Source organism: Nematolebias whitei, chromosome 13 (genome assembly GCF_014905685.2).
Source record: "Nematolebias whitei isolate Nwh7 chromosome 13, NemWhi1, whole genome shotgun sequence".
Lineage (NCBI taxonomy): Eukaryota > Metazoa > Chordata > Actinopteri > Cyprinodontiformes > Rivulidae > Nematolebias > Nematolebias whitei.
Window position 1 is genome coordinate 6,810,138 of NC_056510.1, and position 27,179 is coordinate 6,837,316.

General features: G+C 41.7%; 3 protein-coding genes across 3 annotated transcripts in view; 1 reads left to right on the forward strand and 2 right to left on the reverse strand.

Annotated features, from left to right (window-relative positions):
- Positions 1–7,301: 7,301 nt before the first annotated feature.
- LOC119419787 (sterile alpha motif domain-containing protein 9-like) lies at positions 7,302–18,179 on the reverse strand. Its single transcript, XM_037687170.1, is given in 3 exon segments — positions 7,302–11,850; positions 15,023–15,079; positions 18,171–18,179. Coding segments are annotated over 3 exon segments (4,542 nt in total). The 3' UTR covers positions 7,302–7,374.
- Positions 18,180–18,921: 742 nt separating this feature from the next.
- Positions 18,922–25,953, forward strand: ddx18 (DEAD (Asp-Glu-Ala-Asp) box polypeptide 18). Its single transcript, XM_037686825.1, has 14 exons — positions 18,922–19,082; positions 19,489–19,638; positions 19,708–19,821; positions 20,118–20,253; positions 20,390–20,490; positions 20,561–20,760; positions 20,851–20,965; positions 22,019–22,158; positions 22,226–22,387; positions 22,475–22,627; positions 22,710–22,823; positions 22,902–22,958; positions 23,045–23,222; positions 24,923–25,953. Exons 1-14 carry the CDS (start codon positions 18,980–18,982, stop codon positions 25,066–25,068), a joined length of 1,869 nt encoding a protein of 622 aa, XP_037542753.1. The 5' UTR covers positions 18,922–18,979; the 3' UTR covers positions 25,069–25,953.
- Positions 25,954–26,321: 368 nt separating this feature from the next.
- Positions 26,322–27,179, reverse strand: part of LOC119419494 (glycerol kinase) — a 19,121-nt gene continuing 18,263 nt past the window's right edge. Inside the window, exon 20 of the mRNA XM_037686826.1 lies at positions 26,322–26,339. The gene's annotated coding sequence lies outside the window, so the exon portion shown is untranslated. The remainder of the gene's footprint in view (positions 26,340–27,179) is intronic.

Below are 27,179 nucleotides of genomic sequence, written 5' to 3' on the forward strand. Positions count from 1 at the left end.
ATATACAGAGTTTTAAATTGAAATCAGTTTTATATTGATCAGGCAGAATCACGATGATCATTTTCACTGTGCAGTCAGACATTACAGCCTGTTTGGAAATGATGCACAAAGCTTTTCAATTCTTTCCAACACAAACAAACTATTTTCCGGGCCAGTTCCACCCCAGGTATGAAAGCTGATGAAGTCGTCATGTTCTCTGGCTGCAGATCAGAGCCTCTGAGGCTAAAAGCTGCTCCCCGCTCGCACCGAGAACCTGCTTTTGTTCTGCATCAAAAAGCCCTCGTTGGTTTTTTATTCTCCTCTGGCTGAGCGTCTGTGACAGCGGTTAGAGGAGCCAGGCCCTCACCGACCCCTGAAACACCCCACCACCACCACCACACTTCCCCTGCTCGTTTGTGTCCATTAGCAGCCCAAAGGGGGAGTTTCTGCTGCAAACAAACAACAACAAACAAAAGCCCAAAGTGGGGCAAGGAGTGGAGACAGGGGGAGCTTCTGTGTGGGATAATTGCGAGCAGCCATTTCCAGCAGATGTCTGTTTGGACTTGGCCCTGGGCTCGTGGCCCCGTTAAATATAGTGATTTGATTGGAAAACGAGCGGCGTGAAACGGGCCTGCAGCCAGCCGGACCATTCGGGGCCTCGCTAATGACCCCCGAGGGGTCGAGAGGTCGGCGGAGTAAAAGCAGATCAGAGAGGATGTGGGGGCCAGGGGCCAGGACGGGCCCCCGTAAATCTGAAGCTCATTTTCAGAGGAAGCCATCTTTTGATTTATTTATTTTTGTTCCTCTCGCCGTCAGAATTAAAATCACAATCGTCACATTGTGCTCCGCAGCGTGGACGTTATAATTCAGAGCTGGCAGGCGGAGACGGGAGGCCGGGTCCGGTGGTGCCGGACTCTCAGGGTGGAGTATTTTAAACTGGGTGGGAGCCATCACTCCCTGGAACAGTTCAGTGTTACCGTTAAAAGTTAAAAATTAAAATCTCAGCGCTCCGTCTGTTACCTTTCAGCCAAGAGGTTTAAACTAAAATTGTCTTTTGTTGTTTCGGGTCAAACCTTGAAAACAATGTTCTGTACGATCTCAGACTCAGTCATGCTCAGGGTATGTGTTGGGGAGGGCTCTCAGCTACTACCACGCCAAACTTCAACTCAATATCTATAAATCTGACTGAGTTATAGTTGACTAACTGTGGCGTTACCGTCCCAGGTTGATGACATCATCGGTGCCACAGCCAGCTGATGGACAGCTGTTGGACCCAGAGGGACATTGTTCATCAGTGAAAATGGAAGCAGAGGACTTTGTGGAATACAGAGATACAGTATGCTACCTGGCGCACAAGGTGGGTCTGATATTCGCCCAGACCAGAACCAGAACTAACAGCTGGATCTCAGGAACATTCATTAGATAAGGTTTCTGATGATCGTGAAGATGACGGAGTCCAGCGACCAGGTTTTCTTTGTAATAGAAAATACAGTTGGTCGCAGGTCACATGACTTCAGAAACTGCAGTAAATAAATCAGTGGAACTTTCTTGTCTTTCAGGAAGATGAAGAATGAAACACCCGTTGTAGTTTTGTAGTTTTGGGTCGGGTTTTTTTTTACAATTAATTGCAACAAACTGAAGAAATTCTATCTATAGACATTAAAGTTCATGCTCAGTCATCCAGGCACAAAATCCGATGATGGTCAGTCAGGTCACCTGGACAGTTTTTTTTTTTGTGGAAAGACGTTTCACCCTCTATCCAGAGGGCTTCATCAGTCCGAGGAGTCCGAAGTAAACCGTTTCCCCCACTAAGCAATACATTACTTTAGTGGACCCACCAGTTTGCTGGTGGTAAGATAGCTTCTGGTGAGTGTACTGCTTCATGGGGAAAACAGTTTACATGGGACTCCTCAGACTGATGAAGTCCTCCTGATAGAGGGCGAAACGTCTTTCCAACAAAAAAAAGAAACTGTCCAGATGACCTGATTGACTATGATTGGGTTCTATCTATAGACTTTCAGTTCTTGGGATCCTGTGTTTGGCACCGATGACGTCATCTGATCAGGTAAACACCAGAGACCCCATTAATTTCTTCAATCTTTTATTGTTAATTTCAAATTAAAGTGATTTTATGAACAGTTAAGACTTTACATTTGATAAGCAGCTTTTATTACTTTTTTTAAAATTATATTAGCTTCAAAACACTTTTCATTTCACCTTTAATGCCAAAATTTTAGCAAAAACCTTGCTCAGTGTGCGCTTGGAGTACGTGTTGTAAATGACTCTCAGGTACTACCACATTGAATTTTAGCTCAGTTAGCTGTGGTGGCCATCTTGAATTCAATTCAATTCAATTCAAAAATACTTTGTTAATCCCAGAGGGAAATTAAGTGTTGTTGTAGCTTATCATCCTGGTTTCATTCAAGAGCTGTTATAGATGCTGATAGCTGTGGGCAGGAAGGATCTCCTGCAGTGAAGCTGAAGAATCTGGCCACAGATACCAATCTGTCCACCCAGATCCATCTTGCTGTCAGATCCGGCAGGCCTCTCGGTCCTCCTGGGCAGCAGGATTGCCCGAATGCCAGACAGAATTCATCCCTGAGTGATGGTCACTCCTCCTAGCAGTCTGCAGAGCTCCACACGAGCCGAATTTCTCACCAGCTCCAGGATCTCGGTGGTGAGGTCTCGAGCACCGCCGCCAGGTTGACGGGAATTTGTCCACGGCGCCTCCTTTTCAACTCACGTGGGATATGGGGCATCATTGCACCCTGTAGGTGCTGAGGGACGATCCTGTCCTTCTGCTGTCACGAGCCGTGTCTCCCACCAGTTCCAGGATCTGAGTGGTCAGGCACTCGAGCACAGCTGGCAGGCAGATGAGAATGCATCCACAGAACATCCTTCTCAACTCATTTGAGATTTGGGGCTGTAGTTGAGATATTATTTGAGCTTTTGAGGTGTTAATCAGCTGCTGTTGGTGGTAGAAAACTGCCTCGTTGCCATGGTTACGCATCATAACAAATGTCCAAAACTAAAAAAGTTTCAGTAAAAATCCTCCCAGTTGCACAGCATCTGATACCAGAGGAATCAATCATCCCAAAAAAAACGTGATCCACATCCAGAAAAGAGGAATTAAAGTTTCCAAAAGCAAAATCTCAGAATGAAAGTAACAGAGCTGCTCCAACATGCAGCCACGTTGAGCGGCGCAATTCTAGAATTGGGTTGGCTCCAAAAGTTAATCAGCTGCCTGTGTTTGTGTCTGTTTATTAAAGTTTCAATAACATTTAACCGGTGATTTATAAAACGTTTTGCTAACAGACACGTGAACTTGTCTTTAAGATGCTTTACCTTTAGGTCTCATTCAATGCATAAACTTTATTTTATTGCGTTATTGTATCATAAATATGGAGCGTTATTCCAGCACGCTCCCCGACGTGTTCGTGCAGGGTGGTGCGATAGTTTGTTTTCATCCCCTCTGTGGAAACACTGCAGGCCCATCAGTTAATCAGAAATAAAAACTTCTTCAGGCTGAGAGGAAAAGATGTTTCAGTTCCACCTCCTCCTCCTGGAACAAAGGCCTCAGTCAGAGTTGAGATCAGCTCTGCTATCTGCAGGACAGGAAGTAGTTTATCAGAACACACAGGACACTTTGTTCAGAATCTGTGCACATTTTGACACTTGGAAGCAGAAATTTATCAACACTTTCCTTCACAATAAACCCCTCCCTGAGCGTCAGATCAGCGGGTGTTAAAGGTAGACAGAAGCGTCGGGTTATCAATTCACAGCAGAGTGATTTAAACTACTGTAAACCCATGGGCATGGGGTACCGTTTGTAAAGTTACACAGTCAAAAATTAACAGCAATTTTTTGGTTTATTTAGCCTTTCATAAGAATTTTTTTTTTCAAAGTCAGATTTTCACTATGTTATTCATACATTTATAAATGTCATAGTTCCAAACTAAATATTTAAGTTACAAGCTAAATATTTAGTTAATAAACTAAATATTTAGCTTGTAACTTAAATATTTAGTTAGCAAGCTAAATATTTAGCTCCACGATAAGCATTTAGTTTACAAATTAAATGTGTATGTCCAAGGTAAATGTTTAATTTACAAACTTGCAAGTTAAATATTTAGTTAGTGAACTAATTATTTAGGTGTAAATTAAATATTAAATTTCCAAGCTTAATATTTATTTTAAAAAACTAAACATTTAATTTCAATGCTAAACATTTAATTCCTAAACTAAATATTTAATTTAACTAAATGTTTAACTTGGGCCTGTATATTTATTTTCTAAACTAAGCATTTAATTTCCAAAATAAATATTCAATTTGCTACATAAATATTTAGCTCAGACCTAGATATTTAACTTGCTAGCTAAATATCTAACTTGCAAGTTAAATATATAGGTCCAAGCTAAATATTTAGATGGCTACAAAAAATTTAGTTTGGAAAATAAATGTTTAGCTAGGAAAATCAACATTTAGGTCAGATCTAAATATTTAGTTGGCAAATAAATATTTATTTTTGAAATTGAATGTTTGGCTAGGAAAATAAATATTTAGGTCAGAGCTAAATATTTAGTTAGCAAATTAAATAGTTTAGGAATTAAATGTTTAGCTTAGACATTAAATATTTAGTTTGGAAATTAAATGTTTAATTTTAAAAAATAAATATTTTGTTTTGAAATTGAATATTTATTTTATACCTGAATATTTACTTCACTAACTAAATATTTAACTTGCAAGTTAAACATTTAGTTTGTAAACTAAACATTTAGCTTGGACATAAACATGTTAACAAACACCTGAACAGGTGGACATAATGGCATGACCAGTTAGCGTTTACCTAATGTTTGAAAATATAAATAATGAAGGATTATGATTTTCCTCTGTGCTAGATCTATAGAAAGCTAGTTGAACAAATCGCTCTAAAGAGACCAATCAGTGTTTTTATCACTTTCATACACCAATGGGACACACATCGGAGGCGATGAGGGGTTCAGTGTTTTGCCCAGGGACACTTCGGCATGTGACTGCTGGTGGATTCGAACCCCCAACTCTTGCATTGGAGGACGACTGCTCTAACCACTCAGCCACAGCCACCGTTTGGTGTGTTTGCCCTTTTCTTTTTTCCTCTTTGTTTTTCAGGCAGGGAGAGTGAGGTCCTGCACAGGTGGGACCTGTTAGAGCTGATTGCCACCAGGGTGTTCAGGCCGAGCTGATCCAGCAGTTGGCAGTGAACCATCTGCTCACAACTGGTGAAGCTCTAAGTTCATGTTTGCTGAGGCCTTTTTGAGAATTTGGTGACTGGTTTTGATAAAGAAAACTTACCTGTGCTGGCTCTTCAGGTGAATCCATGGTCGTTTCATGGTCTGTCGTTCCTGTGTTCTGGTCAACGTCATGAACTTTCACCTCTACAGTATAAAGCAGTGATGCAGTCTACATTTTTGTAATGGGTATACTGTGTTTAGAAACCAAAGCACACTGGTTAGTACAATGTAATCGTCAATTTATTTTCATTTTTAAGCATATTGCACATTTCCAAATTTCTCTGGTGCTTATATTTGAATAAATGAACAACAAACTTTGTTGGCTTTGTATTAAAAACATGTTATAGAATTTTTAAAACTGTTTCAAATCAAAACATGTTCAAGTATTAAATACAGAATTATACAATAATTTGCTGGGTACAGATTGTTACGGAAGCCATTTAACGTATCTATGGCACGTGCCTGTATCATTGGGCACTTCTAAGTGGGAATACTGAAATTCTTCAGCTTTTCTAGTGGGTATACTTCATATACCCACGTATCACGTAGACTACACCACTGGATTAAAAGTTGGAAATTCAGCTCCGTCCTCTGAACTTGCCCGCCAGCCTTCTAGCCTCACCTGCTCCTTATCATTTACCTGCTTTTATGAAACCTCATGCCTCCTCCAAGCCTGAAACAAGGATCAAGAGATTCTGTTGCAGTTCCTCTCCCCTGTAAATAAGCCTGTTCTGTATTCCTTTTCTCTAAATCTGTGTGTACCTTCTTGGTTCTCTGGCTGCCCAGAGTCCTGCGAGCTCGTAAACACATCCTTATAACAAGCTCACATCATCGTCGCTTTGATTTAACCAGATTAAACCCACTGAGATCAAGATCTCATTTCCAAGACTTGGCCAACAGGTCAGCAGCTCAATCCTAATAGAATGATCAAAACAAATAATATGGAGAAGAAAACGTTTCACCCACATAAACAGTTTTATTTATCTTTGTTTCATAAAATAAATATTCAGACATCCATCCATCTTTTACCTGCTTCTTCCTTTTTGGGGTCGTGGGGGTCACTGGCGCCCATGTCCAGTATGAGAGGTGATGGGACATCTGGACATGTCTCTAGTCCATCACAGGGACACATAGACAACCATTCACACTCTCACTCACACCTAGAGACATTTTAATGTTACCTGTCAGCCTAACATGCATGTTTTCGGGAAACCGGAGGACCCGGAGAAAACCCACGAGGCGAGCAGTTAATGTTAGTTAAAACTCAAGTACAAAAAAAAAAAAGCAAGAACTGTAGATTTACTCAAATGTAATGAACAAATAAAGCACATAACCCCACTAGAAATTAATATGTTAAGAAATAAGAGAAACGACTTTTCAATTGCTTTATTGTTCAGCATGTGGCACCATCTTGTGGGCAACAAAACATTTGATAAATGGATGAATAGGTTACAACAACTGTAATGCTGTTTTAAAAACTTCACCCTTTGATTATTCATGCCTGCAGTATTCTGCGGGGGTGGACTTGTCCCTACCACCACTGACACTGGACAGGACATGGACAATGTGGACAAATCAGCAGTTCACCACAGAGCTCAGTGATCACCAGTTACCCCAGCATGAATGTTTTTTCATCTTGTTCACTGTTATGGAACATGTTCATGGTTTTTTTTTTGTTTGTTTTTTTAAGAAGGTGAAAGTAAAACAGTTTGAACAAAATTACAAAAATCTAACACGTGACAAATCTTTATAATAATCACATTTAAAACCTCAATATAAATTAATGTTGGACTTCAGGGTTATCAATAAAACATGCACGATCATACTGTAACATTTTGTATTTAAAATGCAGATCATTGCTTAAAAAAGTGCTGAAAAGTTTTGATCAGTAAATTTGAAAAAAAAAAAACAAAAAAAAAACAGTAATTTCTTTTTAAGTTTTTTTTTTTTTGTCTTCCTCCTTTGAATTCATAATTGTACAGAAAGATTGATGCAAGTGTTAATACACATTTATTTGTAAGGTTTTTCTTCAGGCCCTTCCTGTTTTCTAAAACAAAATGTGTTTTTTACAATAAATCGTTCACTAAGGTAGATACGACTGATGTGAATGTGGCTGGCTCCTTTTTAAGATTGAGGTTCAATGTCAAGAGCAAGAGGGCCTTTCAGCGAGAAGCCGATGAAGAATGAGACCTTTGTCCCCTCGAAGTATCCGCTAATCTGACTTCGGTACATTGGAACCACTTCAAGCTTCAGATCTCTGACACAGGTGTCTGCCAGGATCCCATCAGGCTTCACCTCACCAGTGACCCTGAGAAGAAGCTCCCTCACTTTCCTTTCTTTCCATATTTTGCCGTTTCCCCACATGGAAGCAAACTCTTCCGGTCCAACTCTGATGCAGCTTTTGATCGCCCCAACGTGCACAAGTCGCTCGTAGCCCAGCTTATTCCCCAGCAGGAAATGGATAATGGGTGTCTTCCCATTGTACACTTCCTTCATCTCAGAATGATAAGTGGTCTTCATCTTTGAGATGAACATTCCCAGATTTCTATGCTCTGGGTATTGTGCTTGTGGCCACAGCAGCAGAACAGTGATGAAGAACAGGGCCAAACTCTCCTTTATTGGAGTTTGCTCATTCAGAACCTGGAAGAGGAACTTTAGCAGCTCCGAGTACGGCATTAAATGTTGTGATTGTAGTTTGATACAACTCAACACAACATTGGCATACATGAAGTTGATTCTCTCCTTTGGTTTTGGGATTTGTTGGCAAAGGAAGAAATACTGCTTGGCAATTTTCTCAATCATTTCAGCTGAGGTTTGTTTTGAGAGACAATTCAGAATCCCAAAATACGTATCAGCTTTTTCCTTCTCAATGAACTGTTTTGTCTTGTCGAGTTGCATCATAGCATTCATCATTTTATTCTTAAGAAGATGGGCAGAATCTGTTTTGCAGAAAACCTTTGTGTACTGTTTAAAGCATCTGAAAAGCTCTGCTTGGGCCACTTGCTCACGACTGTCTTTCAGTCCAAATCTGGAGCCCAGATTCACATGCAGTTTGTCAAGGTAGTCAATGTTCAGCTTCATCCTGTACTTGAGATTGTAAAGTGTGTCTTCAAATCGGCTTAGAATGTCGTAGTAGGCTCTGTTTTTATTGTGTCGGGGATCATTTCTCTGTATGTCCTCAAGTTTAACATTTCCAGAGAGGACCTGGCTCATGATGTCATGGCGAACGCAGTCGCGTGAAAACACGGGGATCTTTTCTAACAAGTCAATAATGAGAACTGCAACCTGGATTTCTCCAAGACATCCTGACGAATTGAAAGGGCAGTTGTCTGTTTTGTTGCTTAATCGCTGAAGCGACTCCTTCTTTGCAAGGCTTTGTGTTTGTTTGAATGCTTCCATTGCTGACTGTGCCATTTGGAGAAAACTGATCAGTTTTCCTGGGCTGACTGACTCTTCTTTGCATGTTGCCATGGCAGTCTTTAGCTCATGCTTAATGACTTGTGCTGATGTGTCTGCGATGTAGGAGCTGTCTTTGGAGAGATCTTTTGCGTTTTCTGCCCAAGTTCTAGCCTCAGGGAAATCCTTCTTCTTCAGGTAGTAGTATCTGGCAAGCAGCTGAAAGATAATGGCATTTTTGTCAAATAATTTTGATGCGTTTGTCAGCACCATCTCTTCCTGTCCAGGCGTTTCATTTGCTATGTCTTGAATAAGTGGGGAGAAGTGAGATTCCTCTTCTAATGAATAAAATCTTCTGACCAAAATGTAGTGAAGATCTTGCATGAGATTGTCTTTGCCTTGCGTGCACTCGTAAAACTGGTTTGTTGTCAGCAGAAAGTCTGTAATGTCAGCTTTTGTCACATTGTGTGTTGTTTTAAGTTCCTGCAAACACTGACTTGCAATACTCGAGTGCATAATTTTCAAAGCTTTGTAAACTACCTTGCCTTCAACTGAGCAGCTGGCAATGAAATTGGAAAATTTCCCAAATCCATCTTCTAACTTAATGCTCCCACAAACTGGCTTTGGTTTAAGGTCAAGAAAGTCTTCACACAAGGAGACAGAGAGTGAGGAACCCTTGCAGTAAACCTTCAATAGAACTAAAACAGCCAAGAGTTGTGCATTCTTCTGGTTCATGCTGAAGCTTCTCAGAGTGTTCCGAACAACTCCCTCGATATACTCTGACTTGAAGTTCTTCTTCATTATCATAAAACCATAAAATGTTTCAAAATCCGTGTGGGTTTTTTCAATCTCTGCAAGTTTTCCCTCAAACATTTCCAGTTCTTTCTCAGAGAGATGATTCCCAATGAAAACGGTATTTGCAGTTGGTTCACTCAGCTCGGAGGACTCTGATCTCATGCAGTTTAGAAGAATGACATTTACAGACTTGGACTGAATGTTTTTCTCTGCATATGCCTTTTCAATGAGCTGGAGCAAGTCATGTACCTTTTCAATATCATCAAAGTCATCTAGCATCAGCATGACTGGGATTTTTGGCATTTGCTCCTCATAGGAATATGTTAAAAACTTGATTACTTGATCAGCTACTTCAGCAAATTCATTGCTGTTCTTCAGAACTGCACAGCGAAATTTGTACCGAAGAGCCCATAGTACATGCATGGCCAAAGTTGTACCACCACATCCAGGTACATGAAGGAGATTGAGCAACACACAGGCTCTTGTCAGGGAGCACAAGTCTGGGATGACTGTGTTCACGATGTAGTCAAACTTGTCTCGTTTGATGAATGGTGTAGATCCAGGCTGCTCTGAGAAAAAGAAATTCCACCATAACACTTTTTCTCCTTTGTAGAAGTTCTCCTCCATGACAATTCTGTCCTCATTTCCTCCTTCGCACTGGTTCACACACAGGACCTCTAAGGTATTCAGGCTACGCTCAAATTTTTTCTCAAGAGGCACTTTGCTTTCACCGCCACAAGGCAGGAAACGAATGGCTCTGCGGTTTTTTGACCAAAGACTAAGAATGGTGCCATTGATTTCGGCAAAACTGAGCTCATAAATGCACCTATAAGAGATGTTGATTCCACACCGAGCCTCAATAAGATCCTTCCATGAAGTGAATGCATTTTCACTGTCTGTTATGCAGAGGATTTGAGCTGTGCCTCTAAGCTCCTGAAAGAATGTACTGAAAGTTTCAACAAGGGGATCCATCTTCTCCCTAACTGTTGACAAAAGTAGGAAAATGATGAGGAACCTCTTGTTTGGAAGCACGTCTTTTCGACACAAGAAAGAAATTACATCTCGAACTGAGGCTCCCTTGTCCATCAACCACTGATCGATGTCTGAAGGTTCTTCATGCTCAGTGCAGCCATTGCAGAACACCCAGCTGGTGTTTCGAGTTAATTTCAACTTTTTAGCTATGTCCTCCACTCCTTCTGTGATTTTATAGTTTGCTGGTAAATGGATGCTCACTGTGCTCTGCTGGTCAAAGAAGCTTTGTAAGCCATGTTCAGCTGATTCAGAGTCAAAGTCCAAAACGGCTGTTGGGTCGAGCTCTATGAGAAATTCTAGATTTTGAAAATGGCTCGGGTGAGATTTGTTTGTCACTATAACATATCGCTCAAAATGTGACTTATCCAAAGACGATGTGCCACCAGTTATCAAGTGACTTAATCTGGAGCCTTGAGTTGTGCTTTTTATTGCATTGAGGTGCTTCTTTTCTTCATTTTTGCGTAGCTGTGATAGATGAGCCATACCTTTAACAAACTGATTGTAGTTTTTCATTGATTTGTCAGATTCCATATTTGAAAGAAGATCCTTGGTATTACCACCATCTCTGACATAACAACTCTTTGATGGAAGGGATTCAACCTCTTTGGCTTTTTTCTTGGCTTTTTTTGTGTTGTTTGTGTGGTAGATATTTTCTTCACATACAGCAGACTCAGGAACAATGTCTACTTCAATCACACATTTGTCAGATGATGTTGTGTTTCGGTTGAGAACCTCAACAAACCGAGGCGGTTTAATGCATATTTGAGCAGCTTTTTTGTGCTTATGCTCAAAGTAATCATCAATGGCTGATTTAAGCTCTTTTGTAAAAGCTTCTTTGTCTTTTACAACCACTCCCAAAACTTGCCCATGCTCAAAGCCTTCTGGCTTGTCTCCTATTCCAAAATGTATGGTGCCATTGGTGCGGCTATTCATACAGGCAGCTGCAAAGCGGATGACATCTAAAGTAAACTTGGTAAATTTAGTTTCTTCAGTTGTATTGATGAAAGATTTATATTCGTGGCAGGGTTCAGTGAAACTTGAGGCACCTGATTCTGTTACATCAAGAATGCTGTGTTCTATATATCTTGATGTGTCATGGTATCTACAGAATGGATAAGGCTTGCATGGTTTTCCAGGCTGATCATCTCTCGTTGATTTCATCACCTCATCTCTGGCATGAACAATAAGTTTAGCAGGTCCAAATGTCACACCCATTTCAGACAAGTCTGATTTTTCTAAAAGCTTAAGACTAGGACCACTAATATCTTGTTTAAACAATATATCAGCAACAGAGTCGTCCACGTCTTTCAAACTGCAAATCCATTCTTTCACTTGATGTTTATTCCAGTCCTTAATGTCAGATGGCAGGGGTTCCTCCTAACATAAAAGTAGAAATTGATATTAGTATTTCTGATTTCAAGTAGCACTCAAATTAACTAGGAATTGAATATATTCAGGATTAAAGTATTAAACATAATGCCGTAAGTCTCAAACATTCTGTACTGTGTAAAGGTTCAGGCAGGTGTGATTGAAATGATGTAAAGTAGGAAAACATGTAGTAATTTTAAGTATATTACAAAATCATCATTGTTGACCTGATAGTCAGTCAACCGCAAGCATAAATGGTGTTTGTTATGGACAAACAATGACCGGTGCTGACCTCCAACAACACAAGACCATTCTGCTTTATGTCAGGCAGGTCATACCTCCTGATCACACCTCTCCATGCCACAATGTAATAACCAATATGGCTGTTGAAGACCACCGATAGGTCAATTTAGACCCCCAGTTGAGACTCTCTACAGGAGAGTCCAGCTACCCTATGGAGAAAAGTCAGTTCAACCGCCTGTATCCGCGTTCTGGTTCTTTTAACCTACACCGATCCTCTGTTGATTTCACCTTCCATTCTTCCTTCACTCTTGAACAACCCCCCAAAATAATAGAACTCCACCACTTGAGGCAGCACTTTATCTCCAACTCAGAAAGGACAGTCAATCCTTTTCTGACTGAGGGACATATAGCCTCAGATTTAGAGGTGCTGATCCTGATCCCAGCCGCTTCACACTCAATTGCAAACCACTTCAGTGAGAGCTGGATCTCACAGCACAATGACAAAACCAAGAGAGCATCATCCATAAATAGCAGATATGGAATCATGAGGCCACCGAATCAGACTCCCCTTCGTCTCTTGGCTGTAGCAAAAAATCCTGTTTGTAAAGTTATTAACAGAATCACGACTATGGGCAGCCCTTGCGAAGTCTAACTTCTACGCCGAAGGGGTTCAAAATATTGCCAGCAATGGGAACCAGACTTTTGTACCACTTGTATAGGGACTGAATGAAACGTAGCAATGGAGCCCCGATCTCGTACTCATGGAGCACCCCACCACAGTACACCTCAAGGAACTCGGCTGAATGCCTTCTCTAAATCTACAAAACACCTGTGGCCTGGATGAGAAAACTTCCATGCCCCCTCATAGACCCTAGTGAGGATAAAGACTTGGTCCACCAGGTAGGGCCTGCATTGTTCCTCCTGAATCTGAGATCCAATCATCGATCAGCCCATCTTCTCCAGTAGCCTTTCTTTCAACCTTTATTTAGACAGATAAATCACATTGAGCCTCGGAGACTCATTTACAAATGAGATCTGTTTAGACAGAATATGTTAGACAGCCTAATATAAAGCTTACCATGGAGGCTAAGGAGAGTGATGCCCTACAGCCGCTTTGACAATGGTTGCATGGAACATGGCCCACTCAGATTCAATATTCCACTGTCTTCACTAGGAGGTGGTTGAAGTTGTGGTTGAATACAGGTATGAGTTTCAGGTCCTTCTGACAGGTTCTTCTACTAAGCGTTCCCAACAAATCCTCACAACATGCTTGGGTCTACTGGGTCTGTCCAGCATCTTCCCTTGCCATCTGATCCAACTCACCTGGTGGTGATCAGTTCTGTTTGTCTCTTTACCCGAGTGTCCAAAACATTTGGCCACAGTTGACACAGCTACCAAGTCTACCTTGGTCTGCAGTCTAGCGTGCCCTGGTACCATGTGCATTTATGTTTGAACGTGGTGTTTGGCATGGACAAACCATGACCAGCAACAAAGTCCTACAACAGAACAACTTTCTTATTCAGAACAGAGAGACTGTTCCTCTCAGTCCCCCCCCACTGATCACACTATCACTACTCACATGGGCATTGACATCCCTACCCAACAGAATAAAGAAGTCCTCAGTTAAAGTACCTCCCCACTAAGGACTCCAAGAAGGCTGGGTACCCCAAACTGCTCTTTGGCATGTAGGCCCAAACAACAGTCAGAGCCTGCTCCTTTACCCAAAGATGTAGGGAAATACCCTCTCATCTAATGGGGAAAACTTTAATGTGCGGGCACCAAGCCGGGGGGCTAACGGCGCTTTGCCACAGTCTCAATTCTCATTGGTTCTGCAAAGCATCACACAAGTGGCCTGCCCACTGCCGGTACCCACCCCCACTCAGCCCAGTTTATGGGACCATCTTGTTCATGGTTCCGAGCTAACTACTCTGAGGTGATGACCATCCTGGTCAATAGGCACTCACTGACAAGCCCCTCCCCCAGCCGTAGCTCCAGGGTGGAGCTTCAGTAACACACGTCCGGGCGAGGGGCATCAAATTCCTTGTTGTTCTCCATCCATACAAGTAGTCTGAATCACTCGGCCTGTCACCGAGGACCAATATGCCTTGGGAGACCCTACCAAGGGCAACTGCCCTCGACAGAATAGCTCCAAGGATCATTCAGGTACATAAAACTCCACCTGGATAAAATAACGATTCACAGAGAAGTCATTGGGATTTGTCCGATTAAAATAAAATAAAGGATAATTACATACATGGATGATAATGATAGATACTTCACAAGTCAGGCAGTGTGTGGCCGTAAGTCATATGTCAAAGCATGCAGCGTATTGTAGAGACATATGACTATATCACGGGACTAAATGCTCAAAATTGAATGGCTCTTTTAAAAAAAAAAATGGATCAACAAGATCTGGCTTCCATCAAAGAGACATACAGTAAATCTCACCTCTGACATGATGTGACTGTGTCAGTTTGTGACTGGATTCTTGCTGTAAAGCAGTTTTGCTCTTTGGTGACATCAGTTTTCAGGAGGAAAACTGCAGTTTTTATTTTAGCTGTTTTTAAATAAAAGTCCAACCAAGGACTGGGTTTGCAAATTAGCCTGTGGCTAGAAAACCTTCGTACAAAACAACGGTTGCTTCGTTTTTGACATGTTACATTGTTTATTGTGTTGTCATTGTTCAAATAAATTGGAATGAATGAATGAATCAACATTTTCTATACCTGCCTAAACCTTTACACATTACTGTATATATTTCTAAATTGGACAAAACAACTTAAAAATTTGTTTTAGTTTATTTATTTCTCAAATTATAAAATAAATAAAATAATTATATATATACTGTATATAATTGTTTTATGTTTTTAGGTGAACAGTTTTATGAATATGTTTACATGTATTTCCCTCTGGAAAGCTTAATAATGTAGGAACTTACTTTCACTTCTCCGCTGTCTGCCATAATGGCTCAAGATTCTTCCTCAAAAACGTAGATCTTTAAAAGTAAAAAAAATACACCTATATTATTTAAATGACACTTTTAACAATAAAGAACAAGAATCTCTGACATAACCATAAAAACAAAAACTTTGGTTTTACCTGAATTTTTTTGTTTTCCTGAACATCCGTGACAGCTGGCTCACATTTCACGTCTCCACCTTTTTTTTTCAAAGCAACAAGAACGACAACAAACGCATGTCTTCATCTGTATACAAAACTACTATCATGCAACTTTATCTTCAACCACTAAAGGCTTTGACAAAATTAAGTAAATGCCAAAAATTTATTCTGGACACAACTATTGTTATGCTTTTTTTTTTTTTTGGCTATATAATTTTTGGGCAACAAAAAGCCTTTACATACAATATATCATGTTTTTTGTCAATTTTCAGAGGTGTTTAACATCTGTCTGCAGATGTTTTTTTACAACTTCTCTTGTGTAGAAAAAATCTGCATCAGTCGTTTTTACTAAAACAACTTTAAGTGTTTTAATCGTTTACTGTATTAAATAGGTTTCATGTTATAACATACAGACAAAGTGATGTGCTGCTTTGTTCGACTTTAATTTTTTAGTTTAGTGTAGAAACACTACGCAGCGCCATATAAGTGCATCTAATTTTTCTGCCATAAAGGTTTTGTGCATCAAGAAGAAATAAAAATTTGTACATAAAAGCATCTAGTCCTTACCCAGTCTTCAAATGAATACATAACATTTTACATCATGTTTTTTCTACAAAAGCAAATGTTTCCTTTATCACGCTTTTATATGATTTCTTTTGCAAACATTATTCTTCCTTTTAATGATGGTCTTTAAACAGTCATGTCTCTCTTCAGTCATCAAGCTGCAAACAGTTGAAGCTAAAAACATCCAGATTGTTCCAGGTTAGCCTGGAGCTGTCTTTATTTTTTGAAAAGGAGAATAAATCAAGCAGCCAAACGGTGAGCAAAGTTTTGATTTATTTTACTGATTTGTGCAAAACGAACAGTGAAGCACCGACGTTTTTATTTCCAGCCTTGTCTGCTGTCTTTGTGTCTGCGGTTTACATAATTGTCACTGGTCTTCATGTGGGCTTTTCCAGTTATTCCAGTTTTGTTCAGTCCAGCTGCACGTTGGGTTCAGAGGTTTATAAAAAGCTTATTATAAATGAGAATTTAGTCACTGCATGAGCCTTAAGTAGAACTATTGACCCATCGAAACGCCTTCGAAGGTGGAGAAATATTGTTTGTGCCTGTCTTTTGTGTGTGTGTGTAAACTTGCATTTGTTTGTCTGTACTCTTTGAAAAAATATTGTCTTTTAATGAAACTTTGACATTTAACGTCGATCAAAATCAAGATGGCTGCCACAGCTAATCAACAGTCATTGCAAAAGTGACTAGAACTCAATCAGTTCAACATTTATTGAGGCTCGGTGTGGTAGTAGCTGAGAGTCGTGCTTAACACATACTCAGCTCAACATGTTGTGCAACTTTGCCCAAAACTTAGCAATTAACTGTTACAGTTAACAGTCAAGATGGCTGCCACAGCTAATCCCCCTTTGCCAACACAAAAATGTCTGTAACTTAAACCGAGCTAAAGATATTCATGTAAAGTTTATGTGGTAGTAGCTGACGGTCATCCTTAACACATACGCTAATCATATTCTGAATTAAAAGTCTGGTCTCAGCAGGTGAAATGCTTTGTTTTATTTATTCAAGGAAATTATTCATGAAAGAAGTGTCTATAGTTCATGCAGGGTATGAAAGTTTTACACAAAGATATTATTTAGAGCAGAATCATCACAGGTCCAGTCCAAAAAGGAGCAATATTAACAGAAAATAAATAAAAACTACTAGTTTTAATAAAGATTACTATTATTAATGACATTATTTGCTGGTTTGTATGTTCTGCTTCCTGTTTACCTGCACCAACTACATAGTTTATATTTAAATGACTTATAAAAGTGTTTGTTTTGTTGCTTGTCTATTTAATTATTATTTTTTTTATTTAACACTGTTGTATTGTGGTATTATAAACCTGTAATAAGTCACGAATAGTTACTGTTTTTTTTTTTTTTTGCTGTTTTGCCGAGGAACGGTTTGACAAAGAAATCAGGAATCTTCAATCTGTTAAAAAAATAAAAATAAAAAAATGTTTGTGAGGACAATGTGACAGATATCTCTTCAAGCAGTCTTTATCTCTCCTAATCCTGAGCACACACACACACAAAAAATACTCACTGAGAAGATACCTTGTCTTCATTTACTATGGTCTGTTGTCCTCTGGTGCTGAGAGGGTGTTGAGTCTTCACTGTGGGATTCAGAAACTGCTTTCGCTCCTTATTGTCCGCAGAAAGTGAAAGAATGAGTGTAACTGGGCGGTGTTTCTGAATAAGTGAAACCTAACAGAAACAGGAAGCACCGACTGTTTATGTGCTCTAAGTGCTGACAAACCATAAAACTAACAAAAGAAGAAAAAAAAAAAAACGCTACAGTGCTACTACATGTATTCAAAGCCTGCCTGCATAAAAAGCTGAATAATTAAATTTTAGTAATGGAGCACAAGTACCGAGGTAGTTGGTTCCAGCGACCTAAAAGGCCCGATCCCCTCAAAGTTTGTCGTTGGGCTTTGGAACATGTAGTAAAATTAATTTGCCTTCTCTCCTCTCATGCTCACAGAAAGCTATTTGATCAGCTAAATAAGGTGGGGCACGACCGTTAAGAGCTTTAAAAGTATTTAAAAGTTTAAAATCGATTCTCAAACAGACTGGAAGCCAATGGAGAGAGAATAAAAGCAGGTGAGGTGCTCACGTCACGTCTGGGAGCGTTGGTTAAAAGACGAGCTGCAGCGTTTTGGACAAGTTGAACGTGTCTGATTAGGATTAGAGGATTCCAGCGTGAAGACCATCACTGGAGTCAAGCCTTGAACTGATAAAAGCATAATATGTTATCACTGTATGTTCCCATTCAATGACAAAATTGGTTCGCTGCATTTAAATCACACCTGGGAAATAAGGTGATACGTTCATCGTATGTCAAGTCCTTATCAAAAGTCGCACCCAAGGTTTTAACTTTAGGTCTGAATTTGGAAGTAAGAACACCAAAGTTACAGGGACCATTATGCCAAAAATTATACATGCCGCCTTTCGTTCATTTAAAAGCAGCACGTTTTGGTTGAGCTTAATGTCAGCGATCAAGAACAGAAGCATGGCAGCTCGGGGGTCATAAGTTAATTTTTGTTGAATTATATAAGTTTTAAGTTGCAACAACACCACTTTCGCACAAGAAAATAATTTAAATACCCAAACGCATTAGGTTTGTTTCTACAAATGAGGCAGACTGCAAAATTTATTAAAAACACTGTTTGAAAACCAAGTAAAAAAGAAGGAGGAATGGTGATAACAATAAAAATTCAGTCAAGGATGAGGCTTTTCAGTAATTGGTGAAATAAAAACAAAAGGGTGGTTCCAAAAAAAAAAAAAAACTATGGAAAAATCTCTCAAAAGCTGTGATATGTGAGGAGTGGAAGGCCCGTCACTCACACCACACACCAGACTCTCTAAGAAGTGACAGCTCTATCAACTGAGCCACTGTGCCGAAGAATTAACAAAAGTAAAAGCCACAAAATTAAGCTAATATCTTAAAGTTAATTGTCATCTTATTTTTTTATTGTTTTTTTATTTTTTATTTGAATTTTTGTTCAAATTATAGTATGTATGTGGGGTTTTTTATTATTTTTTTGTATCGATATAAATATTTAAATAAAAACTGTAATTTTTTTTGTTACGTTCATGAATTATTTTATTCAGGCAGTACTTTTGCTTGCCCAACTTCCGGGGTCCTTCGGTTCTTTTCACTCAGGCACAGCAGCTTGCCGTAGATTAAGGTCCTGAACGTCACACGTGCACTGTTAGCAGTCATGGCAGACATGCAGATGAGACTTATTCGGAAGAAAATCACGAAAAGAAACGAAAAGAACAAAGAGCGGAAACAGAAGAAGAAACAAAGCGAAGAAGAAACCGGTAAGAAACGAAACGAGTTGAAAACATTCTGACCCGGCTCAGCTTCGGTTCCGGACCAACACTCACTGGGATATTAATGTTCAGGAAACAGAGAAACCAGGGCTAAATTTAAACTGAAACTATGTAAACAGTAAAAAAAAAAAGAATAGTTATTATTACTGAGGCGGCATTTAGCCGGGTCGCATTTTATTCTACAACACCACCTGTATTCTGTGAGACTTTTTAATGTTGGAGATAAAACAAGATGCAAAGAAAAGCCTTCACTTCCAGATTAAACAGGAAATTGGAAGTCAATGAGCGTTTTGATGTGACCTCATCAGTCCCACAGCGGTGGAAGTGGACAAGAACACCCACCCACGAGAAATCCTCAGTTCAGTTGGGCCTGTATCTTCATGTTCTGTTGCAGTGACTTCCAATGGGCTGGAGGAGGAACCTGACGTGGAACCTGCACAGAACACGGTCGAGGAGGAACCAGCAGGAGCAGAGGAGACTCCGCTGACGAAGCAGAAGAAGAAAAAGAAGAAAAGAAAGCCGACCGGTCCAGAAGAACCACCAGGTAAGAACCCCGCCTGCGGGGACCTCAGACTTCTGCTGGTTTTGGTTCTGAGCTTTGTTCTCGTTTCAGCTGAGAAGAAGAGCAAGACTGAGGGAGAGGAAGACGGGGCGCAGCTAAATGACGAGTCCGTGGAGGATGAAGAGGACGAAGATGATCAGCCTGAACTACCGACCGGTTTGACAGGTTTGAAATAATTTCTGCCCGACATTTTAATCGTTTCACCTGCCTTCATGTGTTGCTCGTTCATCGCTTCCATGGTGACGCGAGTGTCAGCGAAGGCGGACAGAGAAACTTGCGGTTCCGTCTGTGGACGGGTCACCGGTGATTCTTCTCATTGTCAGAACTGCAAGGACATCTTCCATCGGACCGGTTTAAACAAAACCTCACCTGGAGTTCGTTCCAGTGAATTAATCACTTTTCAGCAGAGGAAGAGACTCTGGACCTGGTCCGGTTTCATGAACGGTTCTCTTCTGTTCCAGGAGCGTTCGAGGACACGTCGTTCAGCTCCCTCGCTGACCTGGTGAGTGAAAACACCCTGAAGGGCGTGAAGGAGATGGGCTTCGATCAGATGACGGAGATCCAACACAAAACCATCCGACCCCTGCTGGAGGGGAGGTACGTGACTCTGCTGGGTCAGAACCGAACCAAGACCTGAGCTCTGACCATGTGAGAGATCAGCTGTGTGGTTTTGCTTGTTTGAAACGGGTCGATCCTTCAAGATAAACCCGTCTGACGTTTGGTTTCCCTGCAGGGACATCCTGGCAGCAGCTAAAACGGGAAGTGGTAAAACTTTAGCTTTTCTCATCCCCTCCATCGAGCTGATCTACAAGCTGAAGTTCATGCCGAGGAACGGTGAGTTTCTCCTGAGAGTCGCTTCCTCTGTCGGCGGCCCTCCACGCCTGAACGTCCGTCTGTCCAACAGGAACCGGGGTGGTGATTCTGTCTCCGACCCGGGAGCTGGCCATGCAGACGTACGGCGTGATGAAGGAGCTGATGACTCACCACGTGCACACGTACGGGCTCGTCATGGGCGGCAGCAACCGCTCGGCTGAGGCCCAAAAACTCGCCAAAGGGGTCAACATCGTGGTGGCGACGCCGGGCCGCCTGCTGGACCACCTGCAGGTGAGACCGAGCTTTTATTTTGATGCTGCACAATGAATATAGGTTTGACCCTGAGCTTTTGTTTTGGTAACTTCCTGTGTCGGTGTCCAGAACACCCCTGGATTCATGTACAAGAACCTGCAGTGTCTGATCATCGACGAGGCCGACCGGATCTTAGAGGTGGGCTTCGAGGAGGAACTGAAACAGATCATCAAGCTGCTGCCGAGTACGTGTCTGTCAGGAAGCCACCTCTAAAGGGATATTCTGCTCATTTTGAAGTGTGGATCTCTGGGAACGCTCTGAATCATTCTCTTAGTTGTAGAATCGTTTATTTCTACAAAACCGCACAAATCATTCTTTTATAACAGAATTCAATTAAGTTGATTAAATCCCACATCAATCAGTGATTTTCTCTATATTTGATGCACGTCTGGTTTTAGAAGCATCATGTAACTGATTATAAAAATATATTTATTTAACTGCTAATTAACTTGTTAGGGGTTAATTTCAGGAACAAAATGCATCATTGGGTCGACGTTCAAACAGTTTTATGGCAGTAAAATCAAGATTTTGTGTTTGGTACAATTGCTGTGAAGCTCGGAGTTCGTTTGAAAGAAACGTTTAAGAACCGACGCAGCTCAGCGTGAACTTCTGGGATTAACTTGACCCTAAAATCAAATATTTGAATAGCATCTATAACAGTTACAGCAGTTGGTTTTAAATCAGCCCTCGTGTGAAGCTGGGGTTGTTTTCTCTTCAGTCAAACTAGTGCAAACTTTAGCTGTTTGTACATCAAAACCTTCGGCTCATTCAGAGGGTGGCTGCTGCAACTTCTGTTTTTTTTTTTTTTTTTAACAAATCTCTTCCTCGTTGAAATGCATAGAAATTTCATCCATTCTGAAAAAAAGAAGAAATCTGCTTCAACTTAATGGCTCTTTTTGGGGTTTTTTACGCTACGTTTAGTTTCTAGCTGTCGTTTTGACACTTACAGCTTCCAACCATCGTTTTAGCTAGCGTTTAATATTTTTAGCTGGCCTTTTGCTGCTGTTTTAGCTGGTGTTCTGCATGTTTTAACGGCCGTTTCCTCGGGTTTGTAAGGATTTAGTGAAACGGTTGACGAGATTTTAAACAACTCTTTAGGTTTATTTAGTGACTGAACGACGGAGGAAATTTAAAGATGTTTATTTGTTATTAAGAAATGGCCTCGGGTTTAACAGGAAGTCCTAAGAAAAGCGCTCCAAAGCTGAATATTTACAGGTTCTTGTTTTCTTCTGTGCAGAGAAGAGGCAGACGATGCTGTTTTCAGCCACTCAGACCCGGCGGGTCGAGGACTTGGCTCGGATTTCCCTGAAGAAGGAGCCGCTGTACGTCGGGGTGGACGACAACAAAGACCAAGCCACGGTGGACGGTCTGGAGCAGGTAGGGTCTCTGCCGGGTCGGGTGTGGTTCCTGGTTGGTTGATACTGACCGCTGGGTCCGGTTTCAGGGCTACGTGGTGTGTCCGTCAGAGAAACGCTTCCTGCTGCTCTTCACCTTCCTGAAGAAGAACCGCAAGAAGAAGCTGATGGTCTTCTTCTCCTCCTGCATGTCCGTCAAGTTCCACTACGAGCTGCTGAACTACATCGACCTGCCCGTCATGGCCATCCACGTGAGCGCTCCGGCCCAGTTCTGTTCCTCCCCGGGAGACCAGAACCAGCCGGTCTGAAGCCTCCTCTCCTCGTGTTTCTCCTCTCAGGGCAAACAGAAGCAGACCAAACGGACCACCACCTTCTTCCAGTTCTGCAACGCCGACTCGGGCATCCTGCTGTGCACGGACGTGGCCGCCCGAGGGCTCGACATCCCCGAGGTGGACTGGATCGTCCAGTACGACCCGCCAGACGACCCGAAGGTTCTTAACGTTGTTACAGATTCTGGAGATGGAAACGTTGACGGGCAGCTGAACCCGGTTCTGTTTTCCTCTCCGTCCTCAGGAGTACATCCACAGAGTGGGTCGAACCGCCCGCGGCATCGACGGCAGAGGCCACGCCCTCCTCATCCTGCGACCAGAGGAGCTCGGCTTCCTGCGGTTCCTCAAACAGGCCAAGGTGACGCCTCGGACCGTCAGAACTCAGATTTATTTTACTGCGGTTCAGTTGGTTTACGTGTGTCTCCGTGTCGTTCAGGTCCCTCTGAGCGAGTTCGAGTTCTCCTGGAGTAAAATCTCCGACATCCAGTCCCAGGTAAGAACTTGTGGCTCGGTCCGTGCCTTTGTTTTAAATGCGTCTATGATCAGCCTCAGGAACCAGAACCTTCTCTTGTTCCTCAGCTGGAGAAGCTGATCGAGAAGAACTACTACCTGCACAAGTCTGCGCAGGAGGCCTACAAGTCCTACGTGAGGGCGTACGACTCGCACTCGCTCAAACAGATCTACAGCGTCAACACGCTCAACCTCCCCATGGTGGCGCTGTCCTTCGGCTTCAAAGTTCCTCCCTACGTGGACCTCAGTATCCTTTTGTTCTGTTCGACCCGTTGAAAGTTCTGTTACCGTGCAGAAACGGTGAATTAGGGTTCAGCTGTGACGGTTTATGAACCGGGACAGGAAGTGACGAATCGCTCTTCTATTTGTCGCCACTGCAGGAAAAAAAAAAAATCCCTGGAGATTATTTATTTTGTAGAAAGAAAATATTTGGCGTAGTGAACTCCGCCCTGCAAGTTCAAGAATCTGTATTATCCCGAGGGGCAATTTGCTTCACAGACGCACAAAACATTAATAATAATAATAATAATAATGTCAGCACTGTACGTTTCCATACAATGGTGAAATTAGTCTCTGCATTTAACCCATCCACCACCAGGTGGTGCAGTGGGCAGCTATTGAAAGCACCCAGGGGGGCATTTTGGGGATGAGGTGTGCTGCCCAGAGACACCACGTGATGTGCAGTGACTGGGGATTGAACCTGGGACTTTCGGGTCCCAAGCCGGCTGCCCTGCCTCATTAAAATAACAGAGATCATCAGTGTTCGTTGAGAAGCCTGATTACTACAGGGATGAATGAGATGTTCAGTCTGTTCGTTCTACACCTGGGCAGCAGATACCTGCGTCCACATGGAAGCAGCGTGAACTCACCATGAGTGGATGATCAGGATCTGCCAGAATCAGCCTGGCCTTGTTCACTGACCTCACCTTGTGTAGGACAGTGAGGTTCTGTAGGACAGTGAGGTTCTGTAGGGCTATGCCAGCAGTTCTGCTGCACATCCTGACGGTCCCTGAGTGTTTGTTCCTGTTTTTACATGTCAGAAGTCCAAACCAACACATGAAGGTGAAAGATGAAACATTCTCATAAAAGTTGAATCAACATTAAAACCACAGAGCTTCTGATAAAAAATAATTCTCTGGTGGGTCTTCTTACAAAGTGAGTTCACATGGGGGTCAAAGGTCAGTTTGCCATTGAGAACAGTTCCCGTTATTTATATTGATGCACCACCTGCACAGCTTCACCATTAATGACCACAGGAGCTGCAGCTGAAGAGTCTTTTCTAAAATCAATGACTTGGAAACATTTAACTTTAAAAAGGAAGACGTGCACCGTTCAGTGAAGTCCCCGACCACAGGGTCTGGGTCATCACTGCTGAGAAGGGACAGGATGACAGTCGGCAAACTTTAAGATGTGAGGCTGAACTGGCTGCAACAATCGTTTGTATACAAGGTAAATAAAAGGGGTGAAAGAACACAGCCCTGAGGGGAGCTGGTAGAGGACTGAAGGACACCAGGGGGAACCCTGTTGACCCTCACCCGATGAGACCGAAGTTAAAAAGTCCACAAGCCAACGAGGCCAGAGTCGAGACTATACAGACGTTGTAGTTTCTTCATAAATACAATTTAAAAACAGATGAAAAGTCAATAAAAAGCCAACCTGGGAATGTTTTTGTACCTTCAAGTTGTCCTAAAATCATATTTAAGAGTTCCTGTTGCTCCTCTACGTGAACGATAAGCAAACTGAAATGGGTCCAAATGAGCTTTATCTTAGTTCAGGGGGATCTTTGAAATACGGTGTCCCTTCAGGGTCATTTTAAGGACCAAGTTTTATCTGTTCAGCCTCGTGTTTAAAAACAAAACCTGAACGTGCAACAAACGAAAAGTGTTGACACGTCGCTGAATGCAAAGTGCTTGTTGGACGTTTGTCCTCCTTGATTCGTCTCTTCAGACGTTCACACCAGCAAAGGAGTGAAGATGCAGAAACGCGGCGGCGGCGGGGGGTTCGGGTACCAGAAGTCCAACAACGTGAAGAAATCTCGAATCTTCAAACACGTGGACAAAGGAAGGAGCGACAAGAGGCAGTTCTCCCGCTGAATGGATTCACTTACACGAACTTCTAGCTTCAAGCGAACCGTTTCCTGCATGACCTTTGACCTTTTGTACATTGCGCTCCTCTTTGATGCTTCCAGATTAACCCAGAAAATGTCTGATAAATTATGTAACCAGGATCTCGTGTTTTCACAGTTTTATTAAACGATTTAAGATTCGAAACTCCATCTGACGGAAACATTTTCCCTTTTAAAAAATTAAAATCTCAACAAGTTGTTTTCAGTCGAGCTCCATTATCTCTATTCAAAGACATTTTTATACAAAACTAGAGCCTGAAATGAGTGTCGAGGGACCGACGTGCGATTTAGTCCCATCACTGAATCTGTACAGTCATTATTTACAATCGGAACATTGTTCTGCTTCAGTCACAGCGTTAAACTACAATCACACGTTTCTGAGGCTCAGCTCGGAGAAACCATCAAACTTTAATTTCCTTTGTTCTTTAGACGTTACAGACGTGTTTGGGATCAATTTAGAGTTTTCTATTCCACATTAAACATTTAGGTCAATGTTAATTGACGAAGTAAGGAAGCCTGTCTGGTTCATTTTTTTTAAACTACCAATGGGAAGCTTGTTTCCACTTAAATGGATCCTCGTTTGTCAGTAAAATATTTCTGCGAGTTGAGCTTTTGAGTTTTGTTCGTTCTCTGCCAAACGTCTCGTTCTGCTGCTCTTTTGGTGCTTATGGGTGAGTGGAGTCGGAAGCCAAAACATTTAACAAACGAGCATAATGGCATGTGGAAGAACCATATACAGCCTGGCTCTTTATCCATCTCTGTCACACTCATTCTTCACAGCTAGTGGCCATAAAGTTGCCTTACAACAAAAAATAATTTACCAAACTCGATTTTTCTTCAAATTAAATCAAAAGTAGACTCAGCGGAGAACTTGGTGGGTAAACAGCAGGTGCGGCGATCTGCAGAGCTGGTTGCGCCTGAAAGCTTCAGCTGATCCAGGTGAACGTCTGAGAATCACTACAGTAACTTCTGGCTTTCAGAAGGTCGTCTGGTTCTGGGCTCTTCTCCAAACTGAGCTGCTCCTCACCCCAAACAAGAAAAATAATCTGACGCGTTTGAGTCGACGTTCCCTCAAAAACTAAATTAAAATCGTGTTCCCTTCAGAAGCTCCGGTGGTTTCTGTAGAACCCAGCCGGCACTTGATGTCCGGATCGGCTCAGAGCAGGTTTGATCAGCTCAGTCCTCCACCGGTGTATCCAGAAGGTTCTGGTGCTGCTCGGTTCTGTCACTGCTGCTGACCTGTGAGGGGAAACGTGCATCAGTGACGATAACAGATTTATTTTTATTTTTATTTATTGCTCCGTCACTGAACACAGACTTCTTCTAAAATAAGACGTTTCATTTTGATGCGTCTTTATTTGAAGAAACATCAACCTGAAGCAGAAACTGTGTTTTTAGGAGTAATAATTTAAAAATGATAAATAAATTCACATATAAACAAATTAAAATGTGTCTCAGAGTCGGTCTTGTTCAGTGGCTGCCAAAATTAATTAAGACAACAAACTCTGTAAAGTCGACTTTCAGACGTCTGGCTGCAGCTGCAACAAGCAGATCGGTTTACGAGCAGAAAAATAAAACCTCAAGACGCAAACTCCAAACCAGGAGCGAGACGTTCTGTCCACACCTGGGACGAGTTCTCATTTAAATCCCGTTTCATCAGTCAGGGCTGGAAACATGGAGCCCTGGACTCTGTCTCTGAGAGACCGTTAACTCGTTAGTCACAGATCAACTCGTTAGTGATAGATCTCGTTAACTCGTTAGTCAAAGAACTGGGTAACTCTGAGAATAGATCAACTCTCTAGTGATAGATCTGGTTAACTCATTACCTCATTAGTGATAGGACCAGGTAACTTGTTAGTGATATATCTGGTTAACTCATTAGTCATAGAACAGATCAACTCTAGTAATAGATCCGGTTAACTCGGTGAAAGAACCAGGTAACTTGTTAGTGATAAAACATATTAACACGTGATAGATCTGGTTAACTTGTTAGTCATAGAACTGGGTAACTCATTAACCCGTTAGTCAAAGAACTGGTTAACTCAGACAATAGATCAACTCTCTAGTGATAGATCTGGT

Excerpts from the sequence above, each read along its gene's own strand:
- ddx18 (XM_037686825.1), top strand. The coding sequence starts at position 18,980 with ATGGCAGACATGCAGATGAGACTTATTCGGAAGAAAATCACGAAAAGA. Across the intron at positions 20,966-22,018 it reads GATCATCAAGCTGCTGCCGA|AGAAGAGGCAGACGATGCTG; the intron begins GTACGTGTCTGT and ends TCTTCTGTGCAG. Across the intron at positions 22,959-23,044 it reads TCTCCGACATCCAGTCCCAG|CTGGAGAAGCTGATCGAGAA; the intron begins GTAAGAACTTGT and ends CTTGTTCCTCAG.